At 54.2% G+C, this 27,398-nt stretch overlaps 1 protein-coding gene across 3 annotated transcripts in view; it reads right to left on the bottom strand.

The window, feature by feature from the left end:
• PRDM16 (PR/SET domain 16) overlaps positions 1–27,398 on the bottom strand; it is a 340,531-nt gene that overhangs the window by 154,281 nt on the left and 158,852 nt on the right. For all 3 annotated transcript variants that reach the window (XM_061382973.1, XM_061382972.1, XM_061382975.1), the window contains exon 3: positions 26,003–26,053. In XM_061382973.1, coding sequence (XP_061238957.1) covers positions 26,003–26,053 — 51 coding nt within the window. The remainder of the gene's footprint in view (positions 1–26,002; positions 26,054–27,398) is intronic.

Consider the following 27,398-nt stretch of genomic DNA (forward strand, 5'->3'; position numbering starts at 1 on the left):
GGGGTTGGAAAAAGTTGGACACAACTTGGCTACTGAACACGCACACAACTAGTGCAAAACTAAGGACACGCAGCCAGTACACCAGTTATTCTAAAACCCTCACCTGTGTTCAAGGGGAAAGGTGAATGTCTGCAGGGGGCGCTGAGCCCCAGGACCTGGCGTGTCTTGAGCCCCTTCAGTGAACCCAGCCCCCGACAGTCTCGCTGGGGTCCAGACCCCGCATGGACAGAGCAGCAGGGCCCCAGGGGAGCCCAACATCTCTGGCTGCATGATGCCAGCTACACGTGCACTCAGGAGAGCCCTGCACCTCACATGCTGTGGTTTTTATTCCTGAGTCCTAAGAACTGCAAGTGAAATGCATTCAGTGCCTGGTCAGAGACAGTGGGAGGGGGGACCTGCGATGCACAGACCCCAGTGGCTCAGACTCCCTGCAGCCAGGCCCTGTGGACACAAGCTTACCATGGGATCTACAAAAAGAGTCCCAGTAGAACCTGCTCTGAAGGAAACTGTGAGCCAGATTCTCCAGGGTTGGAGCACTTCTTGGGCACCAGCTATCTTTGGAAGTCTCCAGAAGCTGCCATCCTTCTGCAGCCCGACCTGTGTTCTGATCTGGGCATCCCTGTTAGGAGGGCTGCCCCTGAAAGAGTGAACAGACAAGTGGAGGGCCCCTTCATGGGAAGTGGTCTCATGGGCAGGACCCAGGAGGTGCCTGGTCCAGCCCATCCCACCCGTCCCACCTTGTCCAGCTTGTGGACAAGGAGCTAAAGCTGGAGCGTGTGTATAGGGGGCAGAGGAGAGGAGACCCCAGGCCTCCCAAGGATGGTGGCAGGGCCACTTCCTCAGGTCCGAGGGGCAGACCCAGGCCAAGGTGAAGCCAGGGTCACTTGGCCTCTGAGGCAGGAACACACTTTCCCTGCCACCCCGGTCTACCTCCAACTGACCGTAATGGATGGCCTGGCCTCACCCCAGAACCAGAGCTGAGAGATGCAGCCCAGGATCCATGTGGTCCCGGCGGCCAGTCCCACCTGCTGGCCTCGTCTGCAGTCAGTTCAATGCATAGTAAGTTGATTTACAGCCACGGGCAGCTCTGAGGCCAAGCCTTTCTGGCGGCAGGGCTGATTCTGGCCCTGTCCCGGGCTGGCTGCAGGACCTGGGTGAACACAGCCTCCTGGTGGGCGGGATACCCCACGGCTACTGCCTTGTCATTCTTGGATTTGGTCGACAGTGACTTGAGAGTGAATTTCTTACCCCAAATTTCTACCGGTCACTGTTCTCTGAGGCCAGTTTGCCATCGGGGAGTCCCTGCTAGCTGGCACCTCTGAGGTCTGTGGCAACAGCAGAAGAGCCCCACACTGGGTGGGGCTTAGCTGCAGGGGCCGTCTCCACAACCTGGGGGGTCTCTCAACCCCTCCCTCTCGGGTGTCCGGCATGGGTGGGGTGGGCTTTTGATTTTGATCTTGAGACTTCCAGGACCTCAAAAGGACTTGGCTGCCCAGACACGCCCCTTAAAATTAGAAGGATTCCCTTGCATTGGCGGGGCTGGCTGGGCAGGCAGCCAGGCCACGCCATTATCCTCCCACATCTATCAGGCCCTCCACCTATGGCCAGCTGATCCACTCCCCTGCAATTGAAAGCTGTACCTGTGTGTATCTGTTCCCCCTGGAAGAGTGAAAAACACACCCAAGAACCCTATGTCTGAAAGCCCATCTCCAAAGAATCTAGCAGAGTTGGTGGGCCAGGACACAGGGATGGGAGCCTTTGCTGGGTGACAGGGGTCTCTGCATCCTCCAGGCAGAGGGCCTGTGCACCTCTGGAGGAGGCCCAGGTAGCCAGTGGTTTCCCCCAGCAGGAGGCAAAAACCCCACCCAGAACCCCACCCACCTTCAGAACCAGGCTGACCCCAGAGATGGAAGCAGAGCAGTTGGGATTGGACGTGGAGGGTGGGTCTCAACGTCTTCCTGAGGTCCAGGATGTGGGGTCCGGGCTGGGGGCCTGACCCAAGGCATCGCTGATGGTCCCATACCTTCTGTATTCTGGGAATATAAGAGTATCCCAGTGGACTCTTGGGCTGGGCTGGGAGAGGAAGGCCAACCTTGGAGGATGCTCCAGTGCCCAAGCCCTCTCCCCACCCTGTTTGTCATCACTGGGAGGATGAGAGCTGTGGAGGCCATGGATTTTTCTTTATGAAGGGACAGACTTTCTCTGACCTGCCCCAGGTAGTCAGGGCCACGGGGCTGCCTGCTGGCCAGGGCTGTCCCCCACAAGCCATGCATGCCCAGCTGGGCTCCCTCATCTCCAGGGCCCGCCTTGCACAGCTGGGTGTCCTGTCCTCTGAGGCCCCATCTAATGGTTCTCCTTTAAACGCACGTGTTAATTATCTTGCCACTGCTGTAATTTCTCCCCGTGGTCCATTAATTAAGGGGTCACGATCTGAGAGCATGTTTACCCAATAAGCTTTCTTTTTTAATTATCCTAATTGCTTGGAGACTGACAAAGACTCTCCTCTTCCCCTTCGCCGGTGGATTAGCGGGTGACAAACGCATGGGCAAACGTGCACCCCACCCACACTGGCCGAGGGACTGGGCCTGCACCCACAGTGTGGCTGGGGCTCGGGTGGCCCCACTCAAGCCCCAGGGCAGCCAGGCTCGTAGCCGGGGCCTGCTCACCAGGCAGTCACACGGGTGTGAGAATGGGATCCACACTGGTCACAGCTGGAGGGCCCAGGCTAGCAGGGGTGTGGGTGCCTGCTGGCCGCATCCTAGGGTCAGGGCCTGTCAGCTTGTTCTCATGAATGTTGTCTGTAAGCTGCAGCCAAACCTGACCCCGATATAAGCAGCACCTGAAATGACAGCTTGGCCTCCTTATATAACTTGCTTAAAACCAGCATCAAGGCCCTTCATTCTATGAGTGAGTGGGGCTTCCTGTGGGCCAGGCTGGGCCTCATCTCAGTGATGGAGGGGTTGGTACCCTGCTCTGTCCCCTCCTCACTGATGGAGGGACTGGTATCTTGCTCTGCTCCATCTACAGAAGTAGGAAGAGGAGCTCCAATCACTCAGGGGTCAGTGGAGCAGCCTTTCAGCCACTCGGTGGGGCCCATTCTCATTTCGAGCTGCTGTGAGTGTAGACACTGGAATGTTAAATGGGGCAGCTGCTGGCGAGGCCATCTGGTGGTTCCCCTCAAAGTTACCCAGAGTCACCACAGGACAACAGGTCCAGGCCAGGTATTTAGCCGAGAGAGTGGAAACTGGGAGCTCAAACCCTGGACCCTGGAGTATGCAGATTCACCGCAGCCCTAATCTCAAGAGCAAAGATGGAGCCCAACTCAGACACCCATCCATGGACGAATGGATAAAGACGTGGTGGTCCATCCACTCAGTGGACTCTTACTCAGCCACAAAAAGGAACAAAGGACTGACACAGGCTGTGACGTGGGTGAACCTCAGAAACACAGCACTGTGTGAAAACCTTCAGACACAAAGGCCACAGCTGTGACTCCATATATACGAAGCCTCTGGAGCAAGCAGACTGTAGATGGAGACAGAGGCAGGCTCATCTTGGGGGAGTGGGGGTGGGTGTGTGGGAGTGGCTGCTGGGGGGACAGGGTCTTCTTGAGGCTAAAATGCCCGGAACTAGTTAGGGATTGTACCTGCACAGCTTCACACAGGTACTCAATGCCACGAAATTGTTCACTTCAAAAGAATTGATTTGTATGTGCTGCAGAGAAGAGGAGATGGCAGCCCCTGCCTGTCCACTCTTTCGCTCCATTCATAGGGGCTGCCCAGCTCCCGGGGTGGGGGGATGAGTGACCCTCGTGAGTGGAGGGACCAGGGCACCAGGGGTCCATGCACTTGCTCTGTGATAGATGCAGCCAGGGTTGGGCTGGGGGGGGTGCTGGCGTCCTCTCCGGGCATCCCGCTGTGCCGGGCAAGCCCGCCTGTTCCCTGCAAGTTTACGTCTCTTTAATAAAGATTAAGATGTCAGGGGGCCAGCCTTGCACAAAATCCCACTTTTATTAACTTCTCATTACCAGCTGAAGGGCGAACCTATTTCTGAGCTTCTGAAGCGGCAAGAAGAAAATAGTTATTAAGTGTGCATTTATGACGACCGGAGCTTACAGCCATGCCTGCTGACTCAGCGAGCGGGCCTCGCGCCTTCCTGCCTGGACTTGAGACCGCAGTGACCTGGTAAAAAAAGTGACCACGTGGCCTGACCTGGGCTGGAGCCACTGGGCTGGAGATGCAGTGGGAGGAGGCCAGGGCTTGACCGGCTAAGCCGGATGGGCTCAGCCTGAGGGTGAGGTGATCAGAGAGCTGAGGGGCCCTGCCTGACTGGAAACGTGTCCTGGGGGCTGCAATGGACACCGAAGGCATGGTGCCTATACGGGACCGAAAGTCCCTCCAGCCCGAGTCACCCTCATCTCTCCAAAGCTACCTGAGCTCCCAGCCTCGTCCTCCCAGATGGACCCCATCATCTACCTTCTCTGGGCTGCCCCTGGGAAAGGCTTCAGAGTATGGCGTTACAAAGTCATTTCGGGGCCCCTAGACCAGAAAGTCAGTCCTGTTGACTTCACTCCTTCTGTCCAGAGTGACTCAGCACCCCTTTCCCAGGGCATCAGACAGGTCCCTCAAACCACAGGTCCCTGATGTCCCCACCCAAGGACAATGCTCTGTCCAGACCAGAGGTCACATCCAGAGGCCAGAGTCAGCTTGTCCCCGTCTTCCTGTCACCCTCAGTCCCAAGGCTCTCCCCACCTCTCCCTTCGCTTTCAGAACTCCAGGGCGGCCCAGGCTCCCTCAGAACCTGTCTGCCATACATGACCCGGAGGGTTGCCCCAGCCCCAGGGTTCTCCAGGCTCAGACGCCCTCTGGGGTGTCTCCAGTGCATCTCAGATGTAAGGTGCACCAAGTATCAAGTCAAACTCCCACCTCTACCTGCCCCCCACCCAGGATCCCCCTGCAGATGCCCCTGCAGGGGTCCTAGGGCACCTCCTATCCATAAACTGATGCTTCTCCCTCCAAAATGCCCTAAACACGTCACTTCTGTCACCTCCCTGCTCCCTCCCTTTTTCCAGCTGCCTATACCTTTGACTACCTGAAGGCCCTGCCCCTTGGAGCATCCACTGCTCAGGATCCCCAGCCTAGTCTGTGGTCCTTTTGTTAAAACATCCTGAGCAGAACGAGACAGATGGACGGGGCCTCCATGGGAAGGGGCCTGACAGTCACAACGGCCGGCTCAGAGCCCAACTTGGGTACTGCATGCGGTGTATCCTCAAAAAACACGTGAAGCAGGAACCAGCTCAGGGCCCAAGGGATGGGCGGCCTCATGGGAGCTTTGGGCAAGGTCCTCACCACTCTGTGCTTGGAACGTTGGTCTACAGTGGGGGCCTTCCACCCTGTGGGTGAAGCTGAGTGCAGGGATAACCCCAGGATGGAGCCGAGGCAGAGGAGACTCTGCCAGGTTGGTCCCCAGAGCCAGTGAATGAAGGAACGAATGTTGCTGTCCCACCAGCCTCCGCCATGTGACCAGCGGTCAATCTTCCAGAGGGTGTTAAGGACTTCTCCGTGTTTCTTATTTACACTATTTAAGGAGCTGTTTCCCTCAGTGTCAGTCTCACCCAGGCAGGCTCTCTGCAGAGTGAAGCATGAGGCTGGCCAGGAAAAGGCTGCTGTGCCTAGAGGGGCCATGAATGAGTCTTCAGGGAGTCACAGTGGGACACAGGGAGGGACGAACTGTGGGTGGCTCTTTGTCTGGGTTTTCTGGGGGCTTTGTTGGTAGGGGCCGGGCCCCGGCCCAGTGGCCAGCAGTGGCCTTGCTCTGAGCCTGCAGCCGGCAGGTGCCCAGGGCGGTGGGAGCAGCTTTCCCACCACCCGACAGGTGGTCCCGTCTGGCCTGGATGCCCCACAGGAGAGCAGCGTTCCCTACATATTTGGGATTGTCCCGGAATTCCGGGCTGCGCTTCACTTTCCCACACCTGGGGCAAGGCCACAGCAGAGCTGGGGGAGAGGGGAGACCGGGCCTCAGGGCAATCAGATCCTCAGGCTGTCATGCTGGGCCTGGTCAGCCAAGCATGTTCTCAGAATGGCCTTCGAAGCCCTGGGCCTCTGGTGCAGCTGGAACCCAGGCAGATGCTGCTCCGGCAGCAACATGTCCTGGGGGAGCATGAGGAGCACGTCCATGGGAGTGCAGGGGACGCACTTGGAGGCAGAGGGGGGCCAGGCCCTGAGGGGACGCTCAGGTGTGTGCTGACCACATTGGAGCAGAGGCCGCGCCCAGAGGAGCCACCGTTTGGGCAGGCCCTCGGCCCGGGAGCACTCCTGCTGCAGACGGACTTTTCCGTGTGCGGGCAGGCGGGCCCCCGGGGACAGTGCAGAGGGTGGACAGCTTCCAGCCCGTTCCATGCCTGGCAGCACCTCGGAGGGTGTGGACCAACTCAGAGCTGCCATGGATGGAGGACCCAGGCCAGAGGGCACTCCTGTTGTCTGTTGTTATTATTATTATTATTACTGGTGTCACCCTGTTCATTTTAGGGCTTCCCTACACTACTTCCTTATTGCCAAATTCAGACTTAAATTGAAGAAAGTAGGGAAAACCACTAGACCATTCAGGTATGACCTAAATCAAATGCCTTATGTTTATACAGTGGAAGTGAGAAATAGATTTAAGGGACTAGATCTGATAGACAGAACACCTGATGAACTATGGACGGAGGTTCATGACATTGTATAGGAGACAGGGATCAAGACCATTCCCATGGAAAAGAAAGGCAAAAAAGCAAAATGGCTGTCTGAGGAAGCCTTACAAATATCTGTGAAAAGAACAGAAGCAAAAAGCAAAGGAGAAAAGGAAAGATACTCCCATTTGAATTCAGAGTACCAAAGAATAGCAAGGAGAGATAAGAAAGCCTTTGACAGAGATCAGTGCAAAGAAATAGAGGAACGGAATGGGAAAGACTAGAGATCTTTTCAAGAAAATTAGAGATACCAAGGGAACATTTGATGCAAAGATTAACTTGATAAAGGACAGAAATGGTAGGGACCTAACAGCAGCAGAAGATATTAAGAAGAGATGGCAAGAATACACAGAAGAACTGTACAAAAAAGAGCTTCACGACCAAGATAATCACGATGGTGTGATCACTCACCTAGAGCCAGACATCCTGGAATGTGAAGTCAAGTGGGCCTTAGAAAGTATCGCTATGAACAAAGCTAGTGGAGGTGATGGAATTCCAGTGGAGCTATTTCAAATCCTGAAAGATGATGCTGTGAAAGTGCTGCACTCAATATGCCAGCAAATTTGGAAAAGTCAGCAGTGGCCACAGGACTGGAAAAGGTCAGTTTTCATTCCAATCTCAAAGAAAGGCAATGCCAAAGAATGCTCAAACTACCACATCATTGCATTCATCTCACACGCTAGTAAAGTAATGCTCAAAATTCTCCAAGCCCGGCTTCAGCAATATGTGAACCATGAACTTCCAGATGTTCAAGCTGGTTTTAGAAAAGGCAGAGGAACCAGAGATCAAATTGCCAACATCCGCTGGATCATGGAAAAAGCAAGAGAGTTCCAGAAAAACATCTATTTCTGCTTTATTGACTATGCCAAAGCCTTTGACTGTGTGGATCACAATAAACTGTGGAAAATTCTGAAAGAGATGGGAATACCAGACCACCTGACCTGTCTCTTGAGAAACCTATATACAGGTCAGGAAGCAACAGTTAGAACTGGACATGGAACAACAGACTGGTCCCAAATAGGAAAAGGAGTACGTCAAGGCTGTATATTGTCACCCTGCTTATTTAACTTCTATGCAGAGTACATCATGAGAAATGCTGGGCTGGAAGAACCACAAGCTGAAATCAAGATTGCCGGGAGAAATACCAATAACCTCAGATATGCAGATGATACCACCCTTATGGCAGAAAGTGAAGAGGAACTAAAAAGCCTCTTGATGAAAGTGAAAGAGGAGAGTGAAAAAGTTGGCTTAAAGCTCAACATTCAGAAAACGAAGATCATGGCATCTGGTCCCATCACTTCATAGGAAATAGATGGAGAAACAGTGGAAACAGTGTCAGACTTTATTTTGGGGGGCTCCAAAATCACTGCAGATGGTGATTGCAGCCATGAAATTAAAAGACGCTTACTCCTTGGAAGGAAAGTTATGACCAACCTAGACAGCATATTAAAAAGCAGAGATATTACTTTGCCAGCAAATGTCCGTCTAGTCAAGGCTATGGTTTTTCCAGTGGTCATGTATGGATGTGAAAGTTGGACTGTGAAGAAAGCTGAGCACAGAAGAATTGATGCTTTTGAACTGTGGTGCTGGAGAAGACTCTTGCGAGTCCCTTGGCCTGCAAGGAGATCCAACCAGTCCATTCTGAAGGAGACCAGTCCTGGGTGTTCATTGCAAGGACTGATGCTGAAGCTGAAACTCCAATACTTTGGCCACCTCATGCAAAGAGTTGACTCATTGAAAAAGACCCTGATGCTGAGAGGGATTGGGGGCAGGAGGAGAAGGAGACGACAGATGAGATGGCTGGATGGCATCACTGACTCGATGCACATGAATTTGGGTGAACTCCAGGAGTTGGTGATGGACAGGAAGGCCTGGCGTGCTATGATTCATGGGGTCGCAAAGAGTCGGACACTACTGAGCGACTGAACTGAACTGAACACTACTTCCTCTACAAAGGGCACTCGTGTGGGCTTGGTGCTTGTCTCTGGGTTTTTGCAAGCTCTGCTCTTCTCATGATCCTTCGGCATGGAGGCCAGTTTTGGGGAGGGGGTGGCTTGGAGCAGCCCTGAGGGAGTGCAGGCACCTGGAGGCATCTGGGAAGCCCTGGCCCAGATTTCTGGGTCTCATCACCTCAGGCGCTCCGTGAGGGCCTCGCCAGACCGGCTCCTTCTGGCTCTGCTGGGAAGGGCCATCAGCTTATAAACGGGCACTGACTGCTCCTCCCCCCAGCCCCTGTGCTCTGACAGAGGGAGGCCTGGGTCTTCAGGATCCAGGGAGCCCCCAAGTCAGCCACCACACTCATGGCGCAAGCAGACCCTTGTCTGTCAAGGAGCAGCACGTTTTATTACTGTAAGCCCAGAGCTAGACAACTGGGGCTCAGGCCCTGGTTCTAACCTCTCAGCTGTGTGACACTGTGCGGGTTACTGACCCTCTTTGTGCCTCATTTACTCGCCTACAGAATGCACTCTGGTTGATCTCACATGTTGGCCCCACAGCCAGCCTTTTGTAGCAGGTATAAGCACCCAGGCTCACTTAGTTCTGCCTTCCCCCAGAAAACCCCCTGCATGGGAGCCTTCAGTTTAGCTTCAGACAGCTTGGAGCAGAAAGGGGATGGAGAGGTGGACACCCTTGTCCTCCTGTCGCCTTGTGGCCCAGAACCGCAGCCCAACAAGCTCCCTTTTTAAAATGTTTTTCTTTGCATTTTATTTATTTACTTATTTCTTTTGGGCTTTCTTTGTGGCTCAGACAGTAAAGAATCTGCCTACAATGCAGGAGACCTGGGTTCGATCCCTCAGTCAGGAGGATCCCCTGGAGAAAGGAATGGCAACCCACCCCAGTATTCTTGCCTGGAGAATCCCATGGACAGAGGAGCCTGGTGAGCTACAGTCCATGGGGTCGCAAAGAGTTGGATACAACTGAGCAACTACACTTTCTGAGTTGTGTGGTGTGCAGGATCGTAGTTTCCCAACCAGGGATGGAACCCATGCCCCCTGCACTGGAAACACAGTCTTAATCACTGGACTGCCTGGGAAGGCCCCCGACAAACTCCCTCTGACCAAGAAGCCAAGCAGCCGTGGTCCAGGCCCACCATGAGCTGAACAAGCCTGCCCTGCAGGGACAGTTCTGAGCAGGGGACAGAGCAGCCGTGTAGGAAACACAGGTCCCCCAGACTCTACCTCGTCCAACAGGCCGACCAGGATGTCAGAGCCCCAGCCTCAGCATGTCACCTGCAGGGGCAGGCATGTCACCTGGGAGTCTGGCTCCAGGGGCGCCTGAGCTGGTCCCCCCCACCCCCCCCGAGGGCCCGGCTGGGTGGGGAGTGTGGGTGGGCGGGCGCCGTCCTGCGTGCCGACCCCGCCCGGCCAGCACTCAATACCCCGCGCTCCAGGCCCTGTTTACCAGAGGGGGTGAGGGGCCTCTCACTGCTGAGTAAACAGACTTTGCAAAGGCCTCTGCTTTCTCACCCGTCCAGCTTTCCAAATGCACATTATGAATTGGCCGGCTTATCAGAAGGGCCGTCTGGCGGTTAAAAGATGTTTCCACGCATTGTGAGGCTGCATGGAAACCGAGTCATGTCAGCCTCAAGGACAAAGGAACTCAAGTGTTTGAGACGCAAAAATATTTTGACCTGACTACATCATTTTTCAAAGGAAAAAAGTAATTCGCGGCTCACAATTCACTTGCTATCTCGCAGGAAGTCCTGTATTTCTTATTAACTCCCCAAGGCCTGCTTCTCTGGGTGAGAGGTCACCGCGGAGGGCCAGCGTGTGAGGGACATTTACGAGTTTTCTTTCCGTCGCTTCCTGTTGTTTTTTTCTTTTTGGGCTGCCTCTTGTTTGCAAGGGACTCAAAACCATGCTGCCCTGAGCCTTATCTGCAGGGTCCTCCCAGACCAGGCCCTTGAGCAGGGCACAGGGTGTCTGCTCTGCATTGCCAGGTCGGAAACCAAGGCCCCGAGAGGTTAAGTGATTTGCCCCAGGTCACGCCCAGAATGGCGGAGCCAGCGTGGGAGGTCCTGCGGTCCGGCTCCCTCTGTGGACGTCCTCCCCGGCTCTTTGGTTCCCTCGTGGGATGACGGTGTCTGGTGGGACCTCAAGGGTTCATCACCATCGCTGTCATCACTATCAGCATCTCCGTCACCACCCCTTCCTCCCCTCCATCATTCCCATCACCGTGGTTACCATCAGCACCATCCTCATTATTCATCACCATCATCATCACCACTGTCACCTTCCCCATCCTCAGCATCCGTACCATCATCTTCATCATCATCTCCATGGTCATGGCCACCATCAGCACCAGCCTCACCGTTCATCGCCATCATCGTCACTGACACAGTCCTCGCCATCCTCACACTCATCGCCATCACCATCATCCTTACCATCGTCACCATCACCGCCGTCCTCCTCTCCATCATTTCCATCACCATGGTTACCATTCCCACCATTCTCATCACCATCATCCTCATTATCATCACTGTCTCCTTGGTCTCCCTCTGGGCCCTAAGCATGTGCCGGGTACTATTTTAAGTGTGCTTTGCACAGAGTAACTCATGTTATCACTAACCACGATGCTGTGGCAGGAACTCTTAGTATCTCTAGTTTAAAGGTGAGGAAACCAAGGTCCTAAGACTATAGTAAAGTTCTCTGACAGAGACATTTTCCTTCTGGGAAATTCTTTTCACCACCAAATCCTCCCAGCCCCCAGAAAGTGCTGTGGATGGCCCCTTGTGTGTGCTGAGGGGCAGCTCAGGGGAGGCTGAGTGGAGAAACAGCTGTGGAGTCAGGCTGAGCAAAGCCCCTCTGCCTCTGATGCTCTTTGTGGGTCCAGCTCAAAAAGCATAGGAATTAGGGCAGTCTAGGAAGCACTCTTGGAGAAGACAATGGCACCCCACTCCAGCAATCTTGCCTGGAAAATCCCATGGACGGAGGAGCCTGGTGGGCTGCAGTCCATGGGGTTGCTAACAGCCAGACACGACCGAGCGACTTCACTTTCACTTTTCACTTTCATGCACTGGAGAAGGAAATGGCAACCCACTCTAGTGTTCTTGCCTGAAGAATCCCAGGGACGGGCAAGCCTGGTGGGCTGCCGTCTCTGGGGTCGCACAGAGTCGGACACGACTGAAGTGACTTAGCAGCAGCAGCAGCAGGAAACACTCTGGTGGGCGGGCAGGGTACTTGCTCCAGCTACCACGGCAAAGGTTGTACCCTAACTCCCAAGTGTGAGGGTGCCAAGGGCAGCCAGGAGACACAAAGTTCCCCTCCTCCCATGCCATGGGGTCTCCCGAGGAGGTAAATGATGTGTTGTGTTGGGAAACCAGGGAACTAGAATGGGTTGGGGGGCTTGAGGAGTACTGCAGTGACATGCTGGGGCCAAAAGGTGATTATGGAAGAAAAATCACGGGTGTTTAATAAGGAATGGGGGTGAGGGACACACGAGTAGCATCTTCTGTACTAACAGGCAGAAAGACAGGACATGGCATGTGACAACCAGTAAAACCAACCAGGGAGGTGGCGGGAGCCTGCCTGGCTGAGGGCCCCCAGCTGGTCCCTGGTCCTGGGGACACACGCCTCCCATCAGACCCTGAGGACTGTGGACGGCCTGGAGCGGAAGGTGGGCGGTCCTGCACAGTGCCTTGCTGGGCCCCCTCCCGCTGGCTTTTAGTGGAGCAAGTGTGCCGTGTACTGTCTGCAAGGCCTTGTGGGGGTGAGCTCACCTGTCCGAACCCCAGGAAGGTGAGAAGCTGTCTCACAGGGCGACCGTGGGGCCCCCACGCTCACCAGACATGACCAAAGTTTGTCACCTCCGCCAGGCTCAGGGACACAGCCATAAGCGCCCAGGTGTGGCCTCTGTCCCCCAAGGTCCTGACCCCAGTGTGGCCTGACTTTGCTCACAAGAGACACAGCCACTGCCCAGGGCACAGGCCTGTCCTCTTCGCCAGATGAGGACTTGGTATTAAGTTGCGTCCTGGGACTTGCCAGTCAGTGCCCACCTGGACCCTCCTCCTGGGTGAACTTTTCGAGATACAAACCTTCCCCGGGGCCCATCCTGCCTCCCAGAAGCCGCACGTGGGCAGACACGGGACGAAGATGCCCATCAGCCCCCTACGTGCCCACTGGTCCAGACCTTTCCAAGGGCTAATTTGATGTTTTTCTCCACCTTGCCAGTTCCCTTTTATTGTGCCTCTGCATTTCTTGTCCAAAACAGAAATACAAAAGGAGGAAATCTATTCAAAATTCCTCCTCCTCGTTTTATTTTTGTAGCTCTCCAGGGTGCCCACGCTTCAGATTCCCTTCCGATAATTATCTGCCCTTTCGGGGCCTTGCTAACCCAGAGCCTGGTGTTCGAGCGGCAAGAAGCAAGTGCCGGCCTGGCCATGGCACATGGACATCCTCAGTGACTCTGAGACCCATGAGCTCGGCCGGTTCCCTTGGTACCTGGTCCGAGTCTGGAGAGGTGGACTTTCATTATTGCTTTTTGTCTTTGAATATCTCTCCTTATGCTCAGCTAATCCGTGATGAACAGCATGTCAGACTCTTTTATGCGATAATTTTCCATCCCTGCAATGCACACATTTCTGTGGCTCGTACTCTGAATCTTGGCCATTGCTCAGAGACAACAGAGGCGAGGTTCCAACACACAATAATAAGTCCTGCCTTTTATGACTTAATGTATCAACATTGTACTGGAGAAACATCTTGTTAACTGGGTGAGAAGAGACCGTTTGCCAGCACAGCCCTGGCTGACGGGAGTTGTGTCGGCTGGAATGATGGGTCCCATCAGCAGATGGAGAGCTGGGGCTGAAGGTGAGACTGTTCAAAGGAGATGTTATTAAGTGAGAAAATGATGCCCTCATGCCAAATCTGGTAGATTAAGATTCCCATTCCTTCAGGTGCAAATCAATTTGTTATCTTCACAATTTCTCCCCATCTATGCCAGGGGACGCTAAGGAGGAATGGCTCAGAATAACAACTCTTTAGCATCACCAAGGGCTTCCCAGGTAGCTTGGTGATAAAGAATCTGCCTGCCAATGCAGGAGACACCAGAGATGCGAGTTTGATCCCTGGGTTGGAAAGATCTCCTGTAGAAGGGAATGGCAACCTACTCTAGTATTCTTGCCTGGAAAATCCTATGGACAGAGGAGCCTTGTGGGCTACAGTCCATGGGGTCACAAAGAGTTGGACATAACTTAGCGACTGAGCACACAGAAGCACCAGCCTATGAGGATAAGGACAAGCCTATGTGACAAGATGGGGCATTTTTGCCAGAAATGCACAGCCCAAACAGCACAAGAGGCTTATGGAAGCTTGTCTGCCACAAGAGGAGTTTCTGACCTGGAGCATTGCAACAGGGCCTCCCTGGGGAACCAGGGACAAAGGACAAAAGCTGTGGAAGCCCCTCTGCACGGGTGACAGGTCTCAGAACCTGAGCCGTGGGGTGGAGATCTGCTAGAACACAGTCTGCTGTCTCCAGCACCGGGGACAGCGTCCTGCTCACAGTAGGTGCTTGGAAACCATCTGTTGAACCGGTAGCTGTGTGGTAAAGAACCCGCCTGCCAGTGCAGGAGACAAGGTTCAATCCCTGCGTTGGGAAGATCCCCTGAAGAAGGAAATGGCAACCCATTCCAGTATTCTTGCCTGGGAAATCCCACAGAGAGAGGAGCCTGGAGGGCTATAGTCCATGGGGTTGCAAAGAGTTCGATACAATTTATTGACTAAAACACCACCACCACAACCATTTGTTGAAGGCATGAGTGAGTGAATGAGTGAATGAATGAAGGGTGTTTTGAGATGATGCAGAAGTGGATAAAGCACTAGTGATTCCCTAAACGAATCAACCAGGGTAAGCGAGGTTATGCCCCCTAAACAAACAGCCTCTGAGATGCAGAAGCCTGACCAATGCTGCATTCCTGCTGCTCGCCTGGCACAACACACAGGGCAGCTCTGCTCAATCATCTAGCTATCCAGAACCTTCTGGGTTCATTGTCTGAGGGCAGAGACTGCTGCAGGGTATCATGCTGGCCACTGGTTTCTGAGCTAGAAGTCACCTGCATCTCTCATTGCCACTGGCCAGATGGCTCAGCCTACTGCAGGGCAGGCAGAAGGCCCAGAACCTACCTCGGTTCTGGAAGGCACAGTCACACACATGGGTGAACAGCACTGATGGAGCCCACAGGAAGGCAGGGGGAACCCCGGACCACAAGGAGGTAATAACCTAACTATCGGGACCGCTCCCTGTGAAATGACCACAGTCACCAAAGCATTAGGCCCTTTGCCACTTAGTGTTGTCACAGACCAGGAATCATGTAAGCACTTTACTCAACATATTTAATAACAAAAATATCCCATACAGATACTATTTTTAAAAAATCATCCATTATATCACCACAAAGAGTGATGTTACTATTTTTGTATATTTCCTTCCAGCCTTTCCATATTATGTATGTCCTTATTTGTGAGTATATATTTTATATAAGATGTATGTGGTATAATACACCACTTTCTGAAAATCCTTTTTTAAAAAAGTAATAGCCTTCATTTTTTTAGAGTTTTGGGTTTATGGGAAAACGAGTGGAATGTGCAGAATTTCCATGCACCCCCTGTCTCCTCCCTCATCTCCTCCCATCACCCGCCACTCGCTTCTCCTATTTTTATCATCTTGCATTAGTGTGGCCACTTAGCCAATATCGATACATCATCCGTTCAAGTCCCTGTTTGTCACTAGAGTTCACTGTTGCTGTTGTGCAGCTGCGGGTTTGGATAAATCCATGATAACATGGATCCACAAGTACGGTACCCAGAGCACCACTGCCCTGAAAACCCTCTGTGCTCCCATGTTCACCCCACTCTCCCACTAACCCACCAACCTTTCACTGTTTCCATAGTTTTGCCTTTTCCAGAATTTCATGGAGTTGGAATGGTACCGCATGTAGCCTTTTCACAGTGGCTTCTTTCACTTAATAATATGCATTTAGAGTTCCTCCATGTCCTTCTGTGGCTTAAGAGCAAAGCTCTCTTGTTAATGCTGGTATCCGAGTGCCTCTTTCAGGGATGTGTTTATCCTGCCCACCTTCGTCAGCCTCACGACCCATCAGTCAACGTCAACCCAACCAGTCAGAGGAAGCCTGACTGGTTCTTCAGTCTCCTTCCCAGATGCAGGCCTCTGGAATTCCTGCCAACAAAGTGAGCTGGGACATCTCCCACAACCAGCCCAGCATCGCTTTCCTCTGGCAACTTGCACCAAGCCTCCTTCTGAGGACCAGAGAGTCATCCTCAAGGGTTACGAGCCTCCAAGGGATCTATGGAAAGCGGGGGTGGGGGAGCTGCACCCATGAGACAGGCTGCACAAGAGCAGCAGGCTGGGCTTTGTTTTTTCTTCTGAGCTTTGCCACAGGCTCTGTTCTGTTTCCACATACCTCGAGTAATTCTCCCTGCTTCAGCCTGAGCCTGGGCACTGGACCTGTGTCAGCCCCAGGGCCACCTCCTCCAGGAAGCCTGCTGCCATAAACGCATTACTCTCCCACCCCTCTACTGTGACTACACCCCTCCAGTGGGAGGCAGAGAGCACGTTCCCATCATGTGTGGTTGGCCTCCACGGGTGTGAGCAGAAGCGGCTACAGACTCTGTCTGAGCCCGGACATGATGTTTATGCATGTCGCCTCCTTCTCTCCCACCATCATCACCAGAACAACACGCCCCGTGAAGCCCACTGGAAACTCCCACAAGGAGGAAACTGGACCCAACCATCAGCTTGGAACCAAACCCAGCCGAGCTCCGCCTAGGTCAGCCAACTTGCACACGAGTGAGGGTCACCGAGTGCTGTGTTAAGGGTTTGGGGGGGTTGTTACACAAGGCCATTGTGCAATGAGCCAACTTCAATTACTCCAGCCCAACCCACTCTTGCCTTTCTCTGAGTTCATTCATATTTGGTGGTTTAATCACTAAGTTGAGTCCAACTCTTGAGACCCCATGGACTATAGCCCGCCAGGCTCCTCCTTGCCAGGGATCCTCCAGGCAAGAATACTGGAGTGGGTTGCCGTTTCCTTCTCCAGGGTATCTTCCCAAGCCAGGGATCAAACCCAGCTCTCCTGCATTTCAGGCAGATTCTTTACCAACTAAGCTATGAGGGAAGCCCTTCGCTTATATTTATCCAAACCCAATTCCTGAAGGTGTGTCTAGATGAGCTGTGTCTTCACATCTGGAGGGCGATACCCAGTATAACATGAGACTCGGGGATACCTGCTTTGGGGTCATGTGGCTGACCCTGGGAAACCCCTGGCTTCCCCACTGAATCCTGTGGCCTCAGACAGCTGACATACTGTCTGCAGCTTAGTCTTCTGCACAGTGAAGTGGGAGCAATAGTACCTGGGGGGCTGGGCTAGAGGAGTGGGTGTGCGTAAAGAGCCGGCAGGCTGGCAACAGGGACCGCGGCAGCGGTCAGAACAGCGGCAGCGCCCAGGTCCCAGGGCTTGCGGTGGGAGGGGCAGCCTCGCTAGGGGCAAGCGAGGTTCCAGTTCCACTTTCCCTCTCACATGTCTGCTGTCCTTCTTCCCCAACACCCATCCCGAACCCCCAACACAGCATAAGGCAACGTGAGCCCAGAAGCTGCTGTGGGAGCGGGGCACAGCCTGTGGGCTCAGGACTAGGTGCTGACCAGCCCCACAGGACCCTCCCCCCGGGCACCCACCTGTCCCTCAGCCACCTGTGCCACACAAACCTGTGTCTCACACACACACCTGTGACACAACCCCACACCTGTGCCTCACCTGCGCCTGTGCTTCTCACATCTGAACTCACACACCTGTGCCACACACACCTATGCCTCATACCTGTGCCTCATACACACACCTGTGACACAACCCCACACCTGTGCCTCACACACACCTGTGCCTCACACACACCTGAGCCTCACACACCTGTGACACCCATACGCAGGGAGCCAGCATCGCATCTCACAGAAGTCATGAGTGGTGGTGAACTGAGAGGTCGGTGGACCTGCCACATCCCCAGGCCTGTGGCAGCAGGCGGCTTCTCAGGGCGGTGGGGGGGTCGGGGGGTGGGGGGTAGGACACAGCCTTCCCCAGAGTTACCACCTGCCAAGTGAGCCTCAGAGACCCCCACACGCCACCCCTGTGGGAGGACGAGGCCCTCCTCGCCTGGCTAAGTCCTGGGCCAAGAGAAGAAAGGGAAGCCTCTTCAGCCTGGGGGCCGCCCAGGGGCCTGCCTGGAACACGTGCCCACAGGCCCAGAGACCTTCACAGCGACACCATCAGAGGCACAAGAGGACCTCAGGAAACTGGCCCTCCCCGGAGGCCCGGGTGCTCTGCCCACAGCCCAGGGAGAAGTGACTCACAGCTCAAGGCAACCAGCCATGGGCGGGGCCCGGGGTTCACAGCACCCACCCGCCACCCTTTACCCTGGAGAGGGACAGGCCATCTTGACAGTCAGTGTGTGTAAAACCAGAAGTCAACCTTACACTCAGACCGATAACAAGTGCACTGATGAGCTGCCGGCGGGTCTGTGGAGCAAAGGTGAGGCTGGAGGCTTCCTGGTGCCGCGGGCAGAGGACACGCCCTGGAGCCAGCAACGGCCATGGGCACACATGTGTCTGCCTTCAAAGCAGAAGACGCTGAGCAGGCCTTGCACTGATATATTTTTCTCTCCTAATAGCACGGCACGATTTAATTAACTCACCATTGCACCCACCTGAACATGATGGAGTTATCGACACCACCATCTGGCTCGTATAAAGCCGGTAATGTGGACAGTAAATCCTCTTCATCGCCCGCTACCAGCAGAGCCCACCCCTCCCAGCCACCTTTCCCCAGGCTGTCCGGCAGGGCCTCCAGGATACCCCAAGATGCCAGTGTGGTTCCCAGGGGAGCAAAGAGACCTCTGACCTGCTGCAGGTGGTGCTGTCACCATCTCAGAGGCAGGTGTCTGCTATGGGGCCCAGCCCCCTGGTGCCCCAGCTGGGGCCATCCAGGGCCGAATGGCCCCTTGTCCCATGCCAGCCACAATGGCCACAGGCCCCACTGTCCATTCAGCAGGCCTGGCTCTGCCCAGAGCTCTGCCCGTTCGCTATCTTCTCAATACCCAGGCTGCGCAGGGTGCTGGAGACTGTGATTATCATCTCCCCGTTTACAGAGGAGGAAACAGAAATGCAGAAGTTCAAGGCCTAGGGTTATAGCATCCAGGGCAGAGCCAGGTTCGAGTGTGACGGATCCAGCCCAGCCTTCCCAGGTCTCCAGTGAGAAGGAGAGGGGCCTTTGTCTACTTGGCGGGTAAAGCCCATTTTCAAGTTCTGAATTTGCCCTTTGAAATCAGTGACACTTTATCTGTCTTGCTTTGAGGTTTGAGCAGAGTGTCAGCAGGGTGAGGGAAGGGCCTGACCACAGAAAGGAATCCTCATGTCACCAGCTCCCAAGGAGGGGCTTCTGCCTGCTGGGCTCTGGGCCACTCATGCCCACCTCCCTCCTCCAGGACCTCCATCCCAAGCTGCAGTCCAGAAGCCTTGCGGCAGGTTTGACAAGGGCTACTTCAGTAGAAGAGAGAAAATCGGGTTCCGTGCTTTCTCAGCAGCAAAAAAGAAGAAACACGAGCCTCTCATTCCTCCCCCGACCCCAGGCAAGGTCCTCAGGGTAGAGTGGGTCTGTCTGAACAACTTCCCCTCTCTCCGCCTGAGACCCTGCCCCCCAAGCCGAGGGCCAGTCCAGCTAAGATGAAGCATTCCTCAGAAACGCAGGTCTGCAGCAGGTAGTAAACTACTGTGAAGAAAATATAATACCTGCATCTCTTCCCAGCTTGACCTGATGGTTTAAGCTGCTTTCAGGTACCCATTGGGGGGAAGGGTAAGTAAAATCAGCCCAGCTGTTGGGGGGACAGAATACAAAAACTCACGTTTATAACATCCTCACCCAGCCTAGACCAGCCTGTAACTCAGCCTCCACCTCCCTACTGCTGTTGGCCCATTAATCACCCTTATCTGCTCCGGGTGGGAAGGGGCCACAGCACCACCCGCCATTCCCTACCCCCCCCCCACCCCCCGCCAGAGGCCAAGTTCAGGTGCTGTGAGGTGGCCAGAGAGCAGAGTCCATCGGGGCCACTGAGGTGGAGGCTTTCAGGTTGTGGCCCCTCCCTCAGGCTAGATTTTCTGCCCTGCCCCGGGCACCAGAGTCATGCCTAAGGGCCTCTTCAGATAAGCCTCTACAGTGGTGAAAAAAAGAGGCCTCCAGGAGGGGCCAGGGGAGGGCCAAGAGCCAGACCTGGGGCTGGTCCCCAGCGGCTGAGGGTCCCCAAGGCCACCAGCCCGGAGCCGCCTTCGCGGGAAGGGGACCAGTGGGGGCGGGGCTTTCCGACTTTCTGCGTCTTGGCCCCATTACACCTCTCCACTCTGCAGCCTTTGATTCAGCAAAATCAAGGATGCAAACTTCTTAGGAGTACTTAGTTTCCATGGCAACCGAAGCTGACCTCAACATTATTGTTCTCAAGAGGGGACTGACTTTACTATATGTTCATTCACTGAATTAATGGACTCCCGGCCCTTTTATCAGCAGCCCCCCGACAAAGGAAAAGGAGGCCTGTCTCCGAAGGGCTTTCAGCCACTGTCCAGCCTTTGTCCGAGGCTTTGCTGGAACGAAGTGAGTCTATTCAACCCGAGATTATCAAAATCAACTCGGAGCTGTCTCCGTGGCAGCTAAACACACTTTGATTTCATAAAGACATAACTGATCCCACATGCAAATTATTAATTGTGAGCCCAGGCCACTTAGGGCTTGGGACTTTGCTGGAATTTTTTTCAGGAAGAACTTGCATAAATAGCGATTGAATTCTAGCACCTGGGTGGCTCCTAGGTGTTGCGGCCTGGGGTCGGGGGTGGGGGGTAAGGGTGGGGGGATGGGGGGGCGTGGTAAAGAGGAAAAGAAAGGATTTCTAAAAGTAACCTTGCTGGCACAGGCAAAGGCTAACAGGGACAGTCTAGCTTGCTCTGGTCCCAGTAAGACCAGCTGACCGGGACACATGCTCCCCAACCCCCTGTCCTGGAGACTCGGGGCTGACTGGTCTCCCCATCTCTTGTTCCAGTCACGATCCTTCCCTCCCCGCTTGCCTTCCTCGCCCTCTAGCCACCTGGAAAATACCTCAGTTTCCTCCAGGGGAAAAACAACGCAAAGGAAATAAACCACATAGAGGGTCACAGACCACAAAAACCTGGATAGTTGGTGTGCTGGACACAAACCCCCAAGGCACAGCCCGGTGGCAGCCTGGCTGAGACCTGGGATGTGCAGCCTTCTCAACTAATTGCTGCACAAGACACTTGGCAGCTGCCTGTCCATCTCCACTCCCACCTGCCTGGTCTTCTGGCTCCTGGTCATCTTTATTAGTCCCCAGGTTCCCCGGGGAGGGGCCCAGGAGACCTCGGGATGCCCATTACCGGAGGCTTTTCACCTGGGCCAGGTTGTAGAAAACACACACATACTACAGCCCAGTGGGACAGGCCAAGGTCCTCACGTCCAAACAATCATTTCGGGAATTATCGTAATTATCAATCAATCACCCTATTGGAGAACGCCAGGCTGGGCTATCGGATGACTTTTATGACCTGTAGCATTTTGTGCGGAATAACAGGGAGAGATTTATGGACTCATCACAGTCCCACTCCAACAGCAGGCTTTATTAGCTCAATTTATTTTTGACGTTCCCTCCAAGCCTCGAGCTCCCCATCCCTGGCCCAGCTCGCTGGCTGAGGTGACTCCAAACTGCAGTGCCTCTGGAGATGCACCTGTCCTGGTTCAGACCTCACCCCCAAGGATGCGAATTCCTGATTCATTTATTTATTTTGGAGAGGCAGGGGGGCAGTGTGGGTAGAGAAGCGGGGGAGAAGAAAACACAAAAAGAAAAAGGTCATTTCCCTCTGCATTTTCTGCTTGTTGTACTGTATTAACACGTCCTTCCTTTTCAAGACGGTCAAAGAAAACAAGATAAAGCGAGACAATGGGGCGGCCACTGGGGGCCTGGTGTTTCCCCCTTTCATATCACCAAAGAGATTGAATCAAAATTCTTTCAGCTGATACCATCTCCCCGGGTGGACTACACTCTTGTTAACGGATAAATTCAAGCCCTCCAGAAAGTCAAAGAATAAATTTAAGCCTTTTGCCAAATGTCTATCCTATTGGATTTTGATAAGACGGCCATTGAGTCTTAATAATGTCTTCCATCCATTTTCAGCGGGCCCTTAACACAGCTCTTTATTTGTCCCCAAAGCCTCTTCGCCCGGCCTTTTTATTCCAGGCTCTGGCAGGCTCTCCAGGGAGCCAGGCGCCCCCAGTGATGGATGGACAGCTCCTAGATTATCTCCCGCAGATGTTTGCTCTCCAGGAGCCCCGGGCTTTCCCTCTAAGTAAACAGAGACTAAATAGAGTCGGCTGCAGCCAGCGGTCCCAGAGGTCCCGGCCTGAGGCTAGAAAAGGCGATGCTGCTGGACCTGCAGCCAAAGTGACTTTTGGAGGGAAGTGCGTGAGCATCCGGAACGCACACCTGGGATGAGTGTGGGGCAGCCGAGCACCCGATGGAGCAGGAGCACTTGGGCGTGCTGCACACAGGAGGAGGGGATGCAGGGAACCAGTGGGCGGTGGAAGGAGGATGCAAGAATGTGAAGATAGGAGGCAGGGTGGAGGTGGGGGAGGAATGCAGAGGGATTGGTGGCACCACAGGGGGCCACAAGAGGGACTGGGGGACAGAGGAACACAAGAGACCAGGACAGGTTGGGGATGGAGGCAACCTGAGGGAGGGGCGCAGGAGGGTTCTCAGGGTGGGGCCAAGCCTGGTGCCAGCTCCCAGGCTGTAGCCGCTATCTCTCCAATGTGAGCCCAGCTCTGCACCAGAGATCCTGGGTTCAAATCCCGCCCCCCCGGCGGATATAGGCACCACCAGCCTCCCTGGGCCTGGATTTTGTCCTCTGTAAACTCTGACAGGTAGAGTCCACAGCCTCTTCAGCATCCTGGTTCTTTAATACCAAGAATTGATAACCACCACTTCCTACAAAACATCACCCTTTCTGCATCTCTTGTGTCAAGCCACTGATTGAATTAATAGCCTTAGTTACATTTCACTGAGGGTTTCCCTGGTGGCTCAGACAGACAGTCAAGAATCTGCCTGCAACGCGGGAAACCTGGGTTTGATCCCTGAGTCAGGAAGATCCCCTGGTGAAGGGAATGGCTACCCACTCCAGTGTTCTTGCCTGGAGAATCCCATGGACAGAGAAGCCTGGCAGGCTACAGTCCATGGGGTTCCATGATGCTGATAAAGAGCAGAAAGTGTGATTCAGTGAATCCTGAAGTTGGAATAAGTGATGCTCAAAGGTGTCAGCTGACCAACCCGAGGCTGCATAGCCTCAGCGCTTCCCTGGAGGACCTTAACGCCCCCAGATGTGTGTGTCTTTGGAGGAGGAGAGGCCCTGTTCAGCCAGACACCAAAATCCTAAACTATAAGACTGATAAATGGGGTCTATCTCCTATCACCAAGGAATACCTAAATTAATCCTTAGCGCACTGAGGCGTGTACGGTCCTTTCATGTAACAAGCACGTGTGCGTCTCCAAAGCTGTAAGGGACACAGCTGTGACCTTCCATTTGGGAAGAAGGTCAAGAGAAGGCCACACTGACTGTCCTCCGGCCCCCGCTGCAGTACCCCAGCTGCCTTTGCACCTGAGTCTCTCTCAGCACCTCTTCCCCTCCCTCCCTCTCTGGGAAGTAACCAAATGGCTCCAGATGCCAAGTTAAGGTTTCGATCATCGACCAACGTGACCGAGGGCACCCACCCCATCACACTTGATGCCCCAAATGCCTCGCACTAAGTTTAGTGTGAGGATGGGAGAGTCCGGGGATTCAGAGGAGCACTTCTCTGTGAGGGCAGGGGTATCCGGAGAGGTGGACAAAGCCTTAGGACGGAGCCTCAGGGGCTGGGGATGGGAGAGCGGCTCTCAGAGCAACCACGGCCCGGCCCCTTCGGCTCTGCTGCCCGGCACTGGCCCCTCCCAGCTGCTGTAGCTGCCATGGGCGTCTGGTCTGGTTCCGTGGGCACCCTTCCGACGGGCCTTACAAAGGTCTGCATATGAAGGGAGGCTGTGCCAAGCTGGGCAGTTGTGAGTGGGTCCCTGGCTGGAGGGTGCTTGTGCCCACTCCATGTGGAGCTCTCGGAAGGACGTCTGGGCCACAGTATCCAAGGCCTGCCCTCCACTGTTTGTAAAAAGGAGAGGCCACATTGGAGACAGCACCACCTCAGGGGATAGAGGATGCATCCCTTCCTCCTCATGACCTTAACCTTAGACCCCACCTTTTGACCTTCTGCCTTGAAGCTTGCCCCCAGGCCGGACAACTGCCTGACCCATCTCTCACCTCCCGCCCTGTGTGAGCTCCTTCTTAGCGGGGAAGATGAAGGTTCCATGTTCCTTTTAGTAGTTGAGAGAGGAGCTGACTATGGTTCCTCTGCGTGGGGGGTGGAAGCACCTCAATTCTCTGAAACGCTGTGAAAGGCACAAGGAAGCTGCTCAAATTGCTCTGGCCACCTCCTCCTTTAAGAAAACAGAGTTCACTCCCAGGGTCGGGGTGGGGGGTGGAGGAGGGAGAGGGACACGGCCGGGATTCACTTTGGGGCCTGCGGATGCATTTCCAGGAAGAGAGGCTTCAGGGCCCGGGGCAGTGAACAGGGAGAGGACACTCTGTCCCAGCTCTGCTCAGACATTTGCCCCCTGGGCCAGACACAGACGCGCTTATGGAGACAAATGAGGCCGAAGGTCACCCCTGCAAGAGGTCACCCCTGCCAGAGGTCACTGCAGGGTCAGACCACATCCCCCATCACATGGTTTTTCTCTGAAATCAATGTCTCTGGGGTTGACCCTGGTGAAAAGGGAAGGCCTCAGCTCTTAGGGCTCAGTCCCCCAGGATGGCGGGTCCCCCAGTTGCCCCGACCCTAACCAGCCAGCCAGACACAGGAAGAAAGTCACAGAGATCGGCGGAACCAGCAAATTGCTTTCTTGTCACTTCCAGACCCAAAGAGGACTTTTCATGATGACAGGAATGTATGCTCAGGCAGTGTTTTTCGATCCTCCTGGGAGAGGGGACAGCACCTCATGAGCATAGCTTGGCAATTCTGAAACTAAGAAAACAGCCCCTGACAGCAGCTGGATAGCCTTGTGCTGACCCATCGCCCCAGATGCCCACGCTGTGCTTCCTGACGTGGTCTGGGTACCCTGAGAAGATGGGCTCTCTCAGCTTGGTCTGTACAATGCTTTGAAGTCAAGATGCCAGGAGAGAAAAGGCTATTTTAATGCTACTGGAAAACCCAAAGACTGCATCAGCTACCACGTGTATTTATATCTGTGTGTTTGTGTGTCTGTGTATTGTATGCATGTCTGTGTCTGTACAAGTGTGTGTCTATGTGTTTGTGTGTGTGTGCATGTGTCTTTCTGTGTGGATGTGTGTGTGTACATGTATATACTTATGCATGGATGGCCCAAATTCTCTAGATGTTGAACTCCAGCTGACAAATGGCTTCTGGGTTTTGGGGTGATTTCTACACCCCTCCCCTCTGCTGTCTGCCTAGCATGCACATACAGGAATGTGCCTGCCTGTGGGTGCGTACTTCCCTCTGTGTGTGTGTGTGTGGGGGGGTGTTTTCCTGGGCCTGGCCCACTCTCTGGGCCTTTCAGATCTCGTGTTTGTCAACCGGCTGTTACCCATCACCGGGGGATAAAGCCCACATTGACACTTTTTCTGTCGCCTGACTTTGCTTACTCAACACGGTGCCTGAGCCATCTTCGGAGACTGAGTACAACGAAAGGCTTTGTTGAATCTGCAGCCAATTGTGCTTTTCTTCTCTATATTCTTTTCATGTGAGTATCCAGTGAAGATATTTAAATAAACACAATCTATATTTATTTCATTTCTACGCGACTGACTGGCCCAAAGCATTCCCACGTGTACGGGGCTCGCCTTGGTTCTGGGAACCAGGTTGGTTCTGTGAAGCGAGCTGCTACCTGCTGCACCATGAAAACCAGCATCCGTCTTGATCCCTGGGGAATCATGTGCTCGCCTGACCGCAGACGGCCTCGCACTCGGGAGCTCGGCCTCAACCAGAGCGCAGGCTTGACGGGACGCAGGCTCGACGGGAGGGGAGAAGATGGCCTCGCACTCGGGAGCTCGGGCTCAACCAGAGCGCAGGCTCGACGGGGTGCAGGCTCGATGGGAGGGGAGATGGCGCGGAACCAGCTTGCCTACCTTTTGGATGCAGCCCTCCTGCGATGACACCTCCGCATCCGTCAGCATTTGCTGCAAAACAATTTGGAAAAGGGTTGTTAGTTTCCAACCGAGCCCAGTCCTCGAACTACAGTGGGCTATACACATGCAGGCAGAGCAAGCGAGCTCTGAAATAATAGGGGTAGGGAGGGTGGCTTCTCCATAATAAGAGAACAGGGGTCCGCCCAGATCACAGGGAGGAGCCACATTGTGGAGCTCAGCCACGCTGTGGAGCTCACTGGGTACAGACTGCACGTGTGGTTAGGGGCACTGTGGTGCTTGAAATGGGTAAGGGGCTCCTTCCTTGTTTCTTGGGGTGAGCCCCTACCCCAGGAGTGGGCAGTGGCAGCAGCAGGAAGTCTTCCCTCCTCCCACCACCATCCCGCCCATGGACATGGGCTTGGGGCGTCGAGGAAAGTGCCAGCCACCCTGGGTCGTTCTTCCACCCAACGGCTTCGACTTGGAGCTTTCCTTGGCTCAGCTCTGAAGAGCTGTAGCATTTTGCCTGGCTGGCATCTCCGCCTCAAAACCACCCAGTTCCACTCCAGAGGGTGATGTTTCAGTGACAAGTCCCAGAGCCCTTTCTAAGCTATGCAAACTGACAAATTAGCAGCATCAATGGGATTTTCCCTTTTGGATCACAAGTACTCTGCACAAACACGTATATAAATTTGTGATGTCGTTTCCATGAGAATAGAAACCAAGATGGAAACCAATATTTGGAGAATAAGAAGAGAAATGGGGTCAAACCCAGGGGTTTTGTTCCCCCTCCCCTTATAATGACACCATTGCTTCCTGAATGACAAGCTCGGAGCAGAGTGCCCGCCAGTGCCCATGCAGGTCAGGTCAGAGGACCAAGACGCTTCGTTCCAAATGCTGGCAGATCTGCCCAGACTCAGCTGTAATAACAATAAGTCATATTTTTAAATGTTGAGAATTCTAACCAATTGGGGATTTTATGTTTCTTTTAATAGATTCTGAAATTGTGGTTTGGAATGCAACTAGGAGTGAAAACAGAGAATGAGGCAGAAGAGGCAGACACGAACACACCGGGAAAGTCTCTCCAGAAGGGCCAGCGAGAGGTCAGGTACCTAGGTGCTCAGGCCCTACTGGACCCGGGTGGACAGGCCCCGGGGGAGACGAGCTAGCTTCAGCCCTGGGGGCTAAGCTCTGCCAGCAGACGGGCCAGTGAGGCAGTCCTCTTGTCTGTCTGCTTTTCACTCCCAAATTCAGAGCCAAGAAGGGTGGCTGGAGCCCGGGCAGCCCTAGGGCAGGAGGAGAGAGGCAGACCACCTGGGTCCCAGGAGAGCCTGTGTTGTCCAGGAAGAGGCCGTGCTCCCCAGGGAAGGAGATGGACCAGTCTCCTCCTCCAGGTTTC

Source organism: Bos javanicus, chromosome 16 (genome assembly GCF_032452875.1).
Source record: "Bos javanicus breed banteng chromosome 16, ARS-OSU_banteng_1.0, whole genome shotgun sequence".
NCBI lineage: Eukaryota > Metazoa > Chordata > Mammalia > Artiodactyla > Bovidae > Bos > Bos javanicus.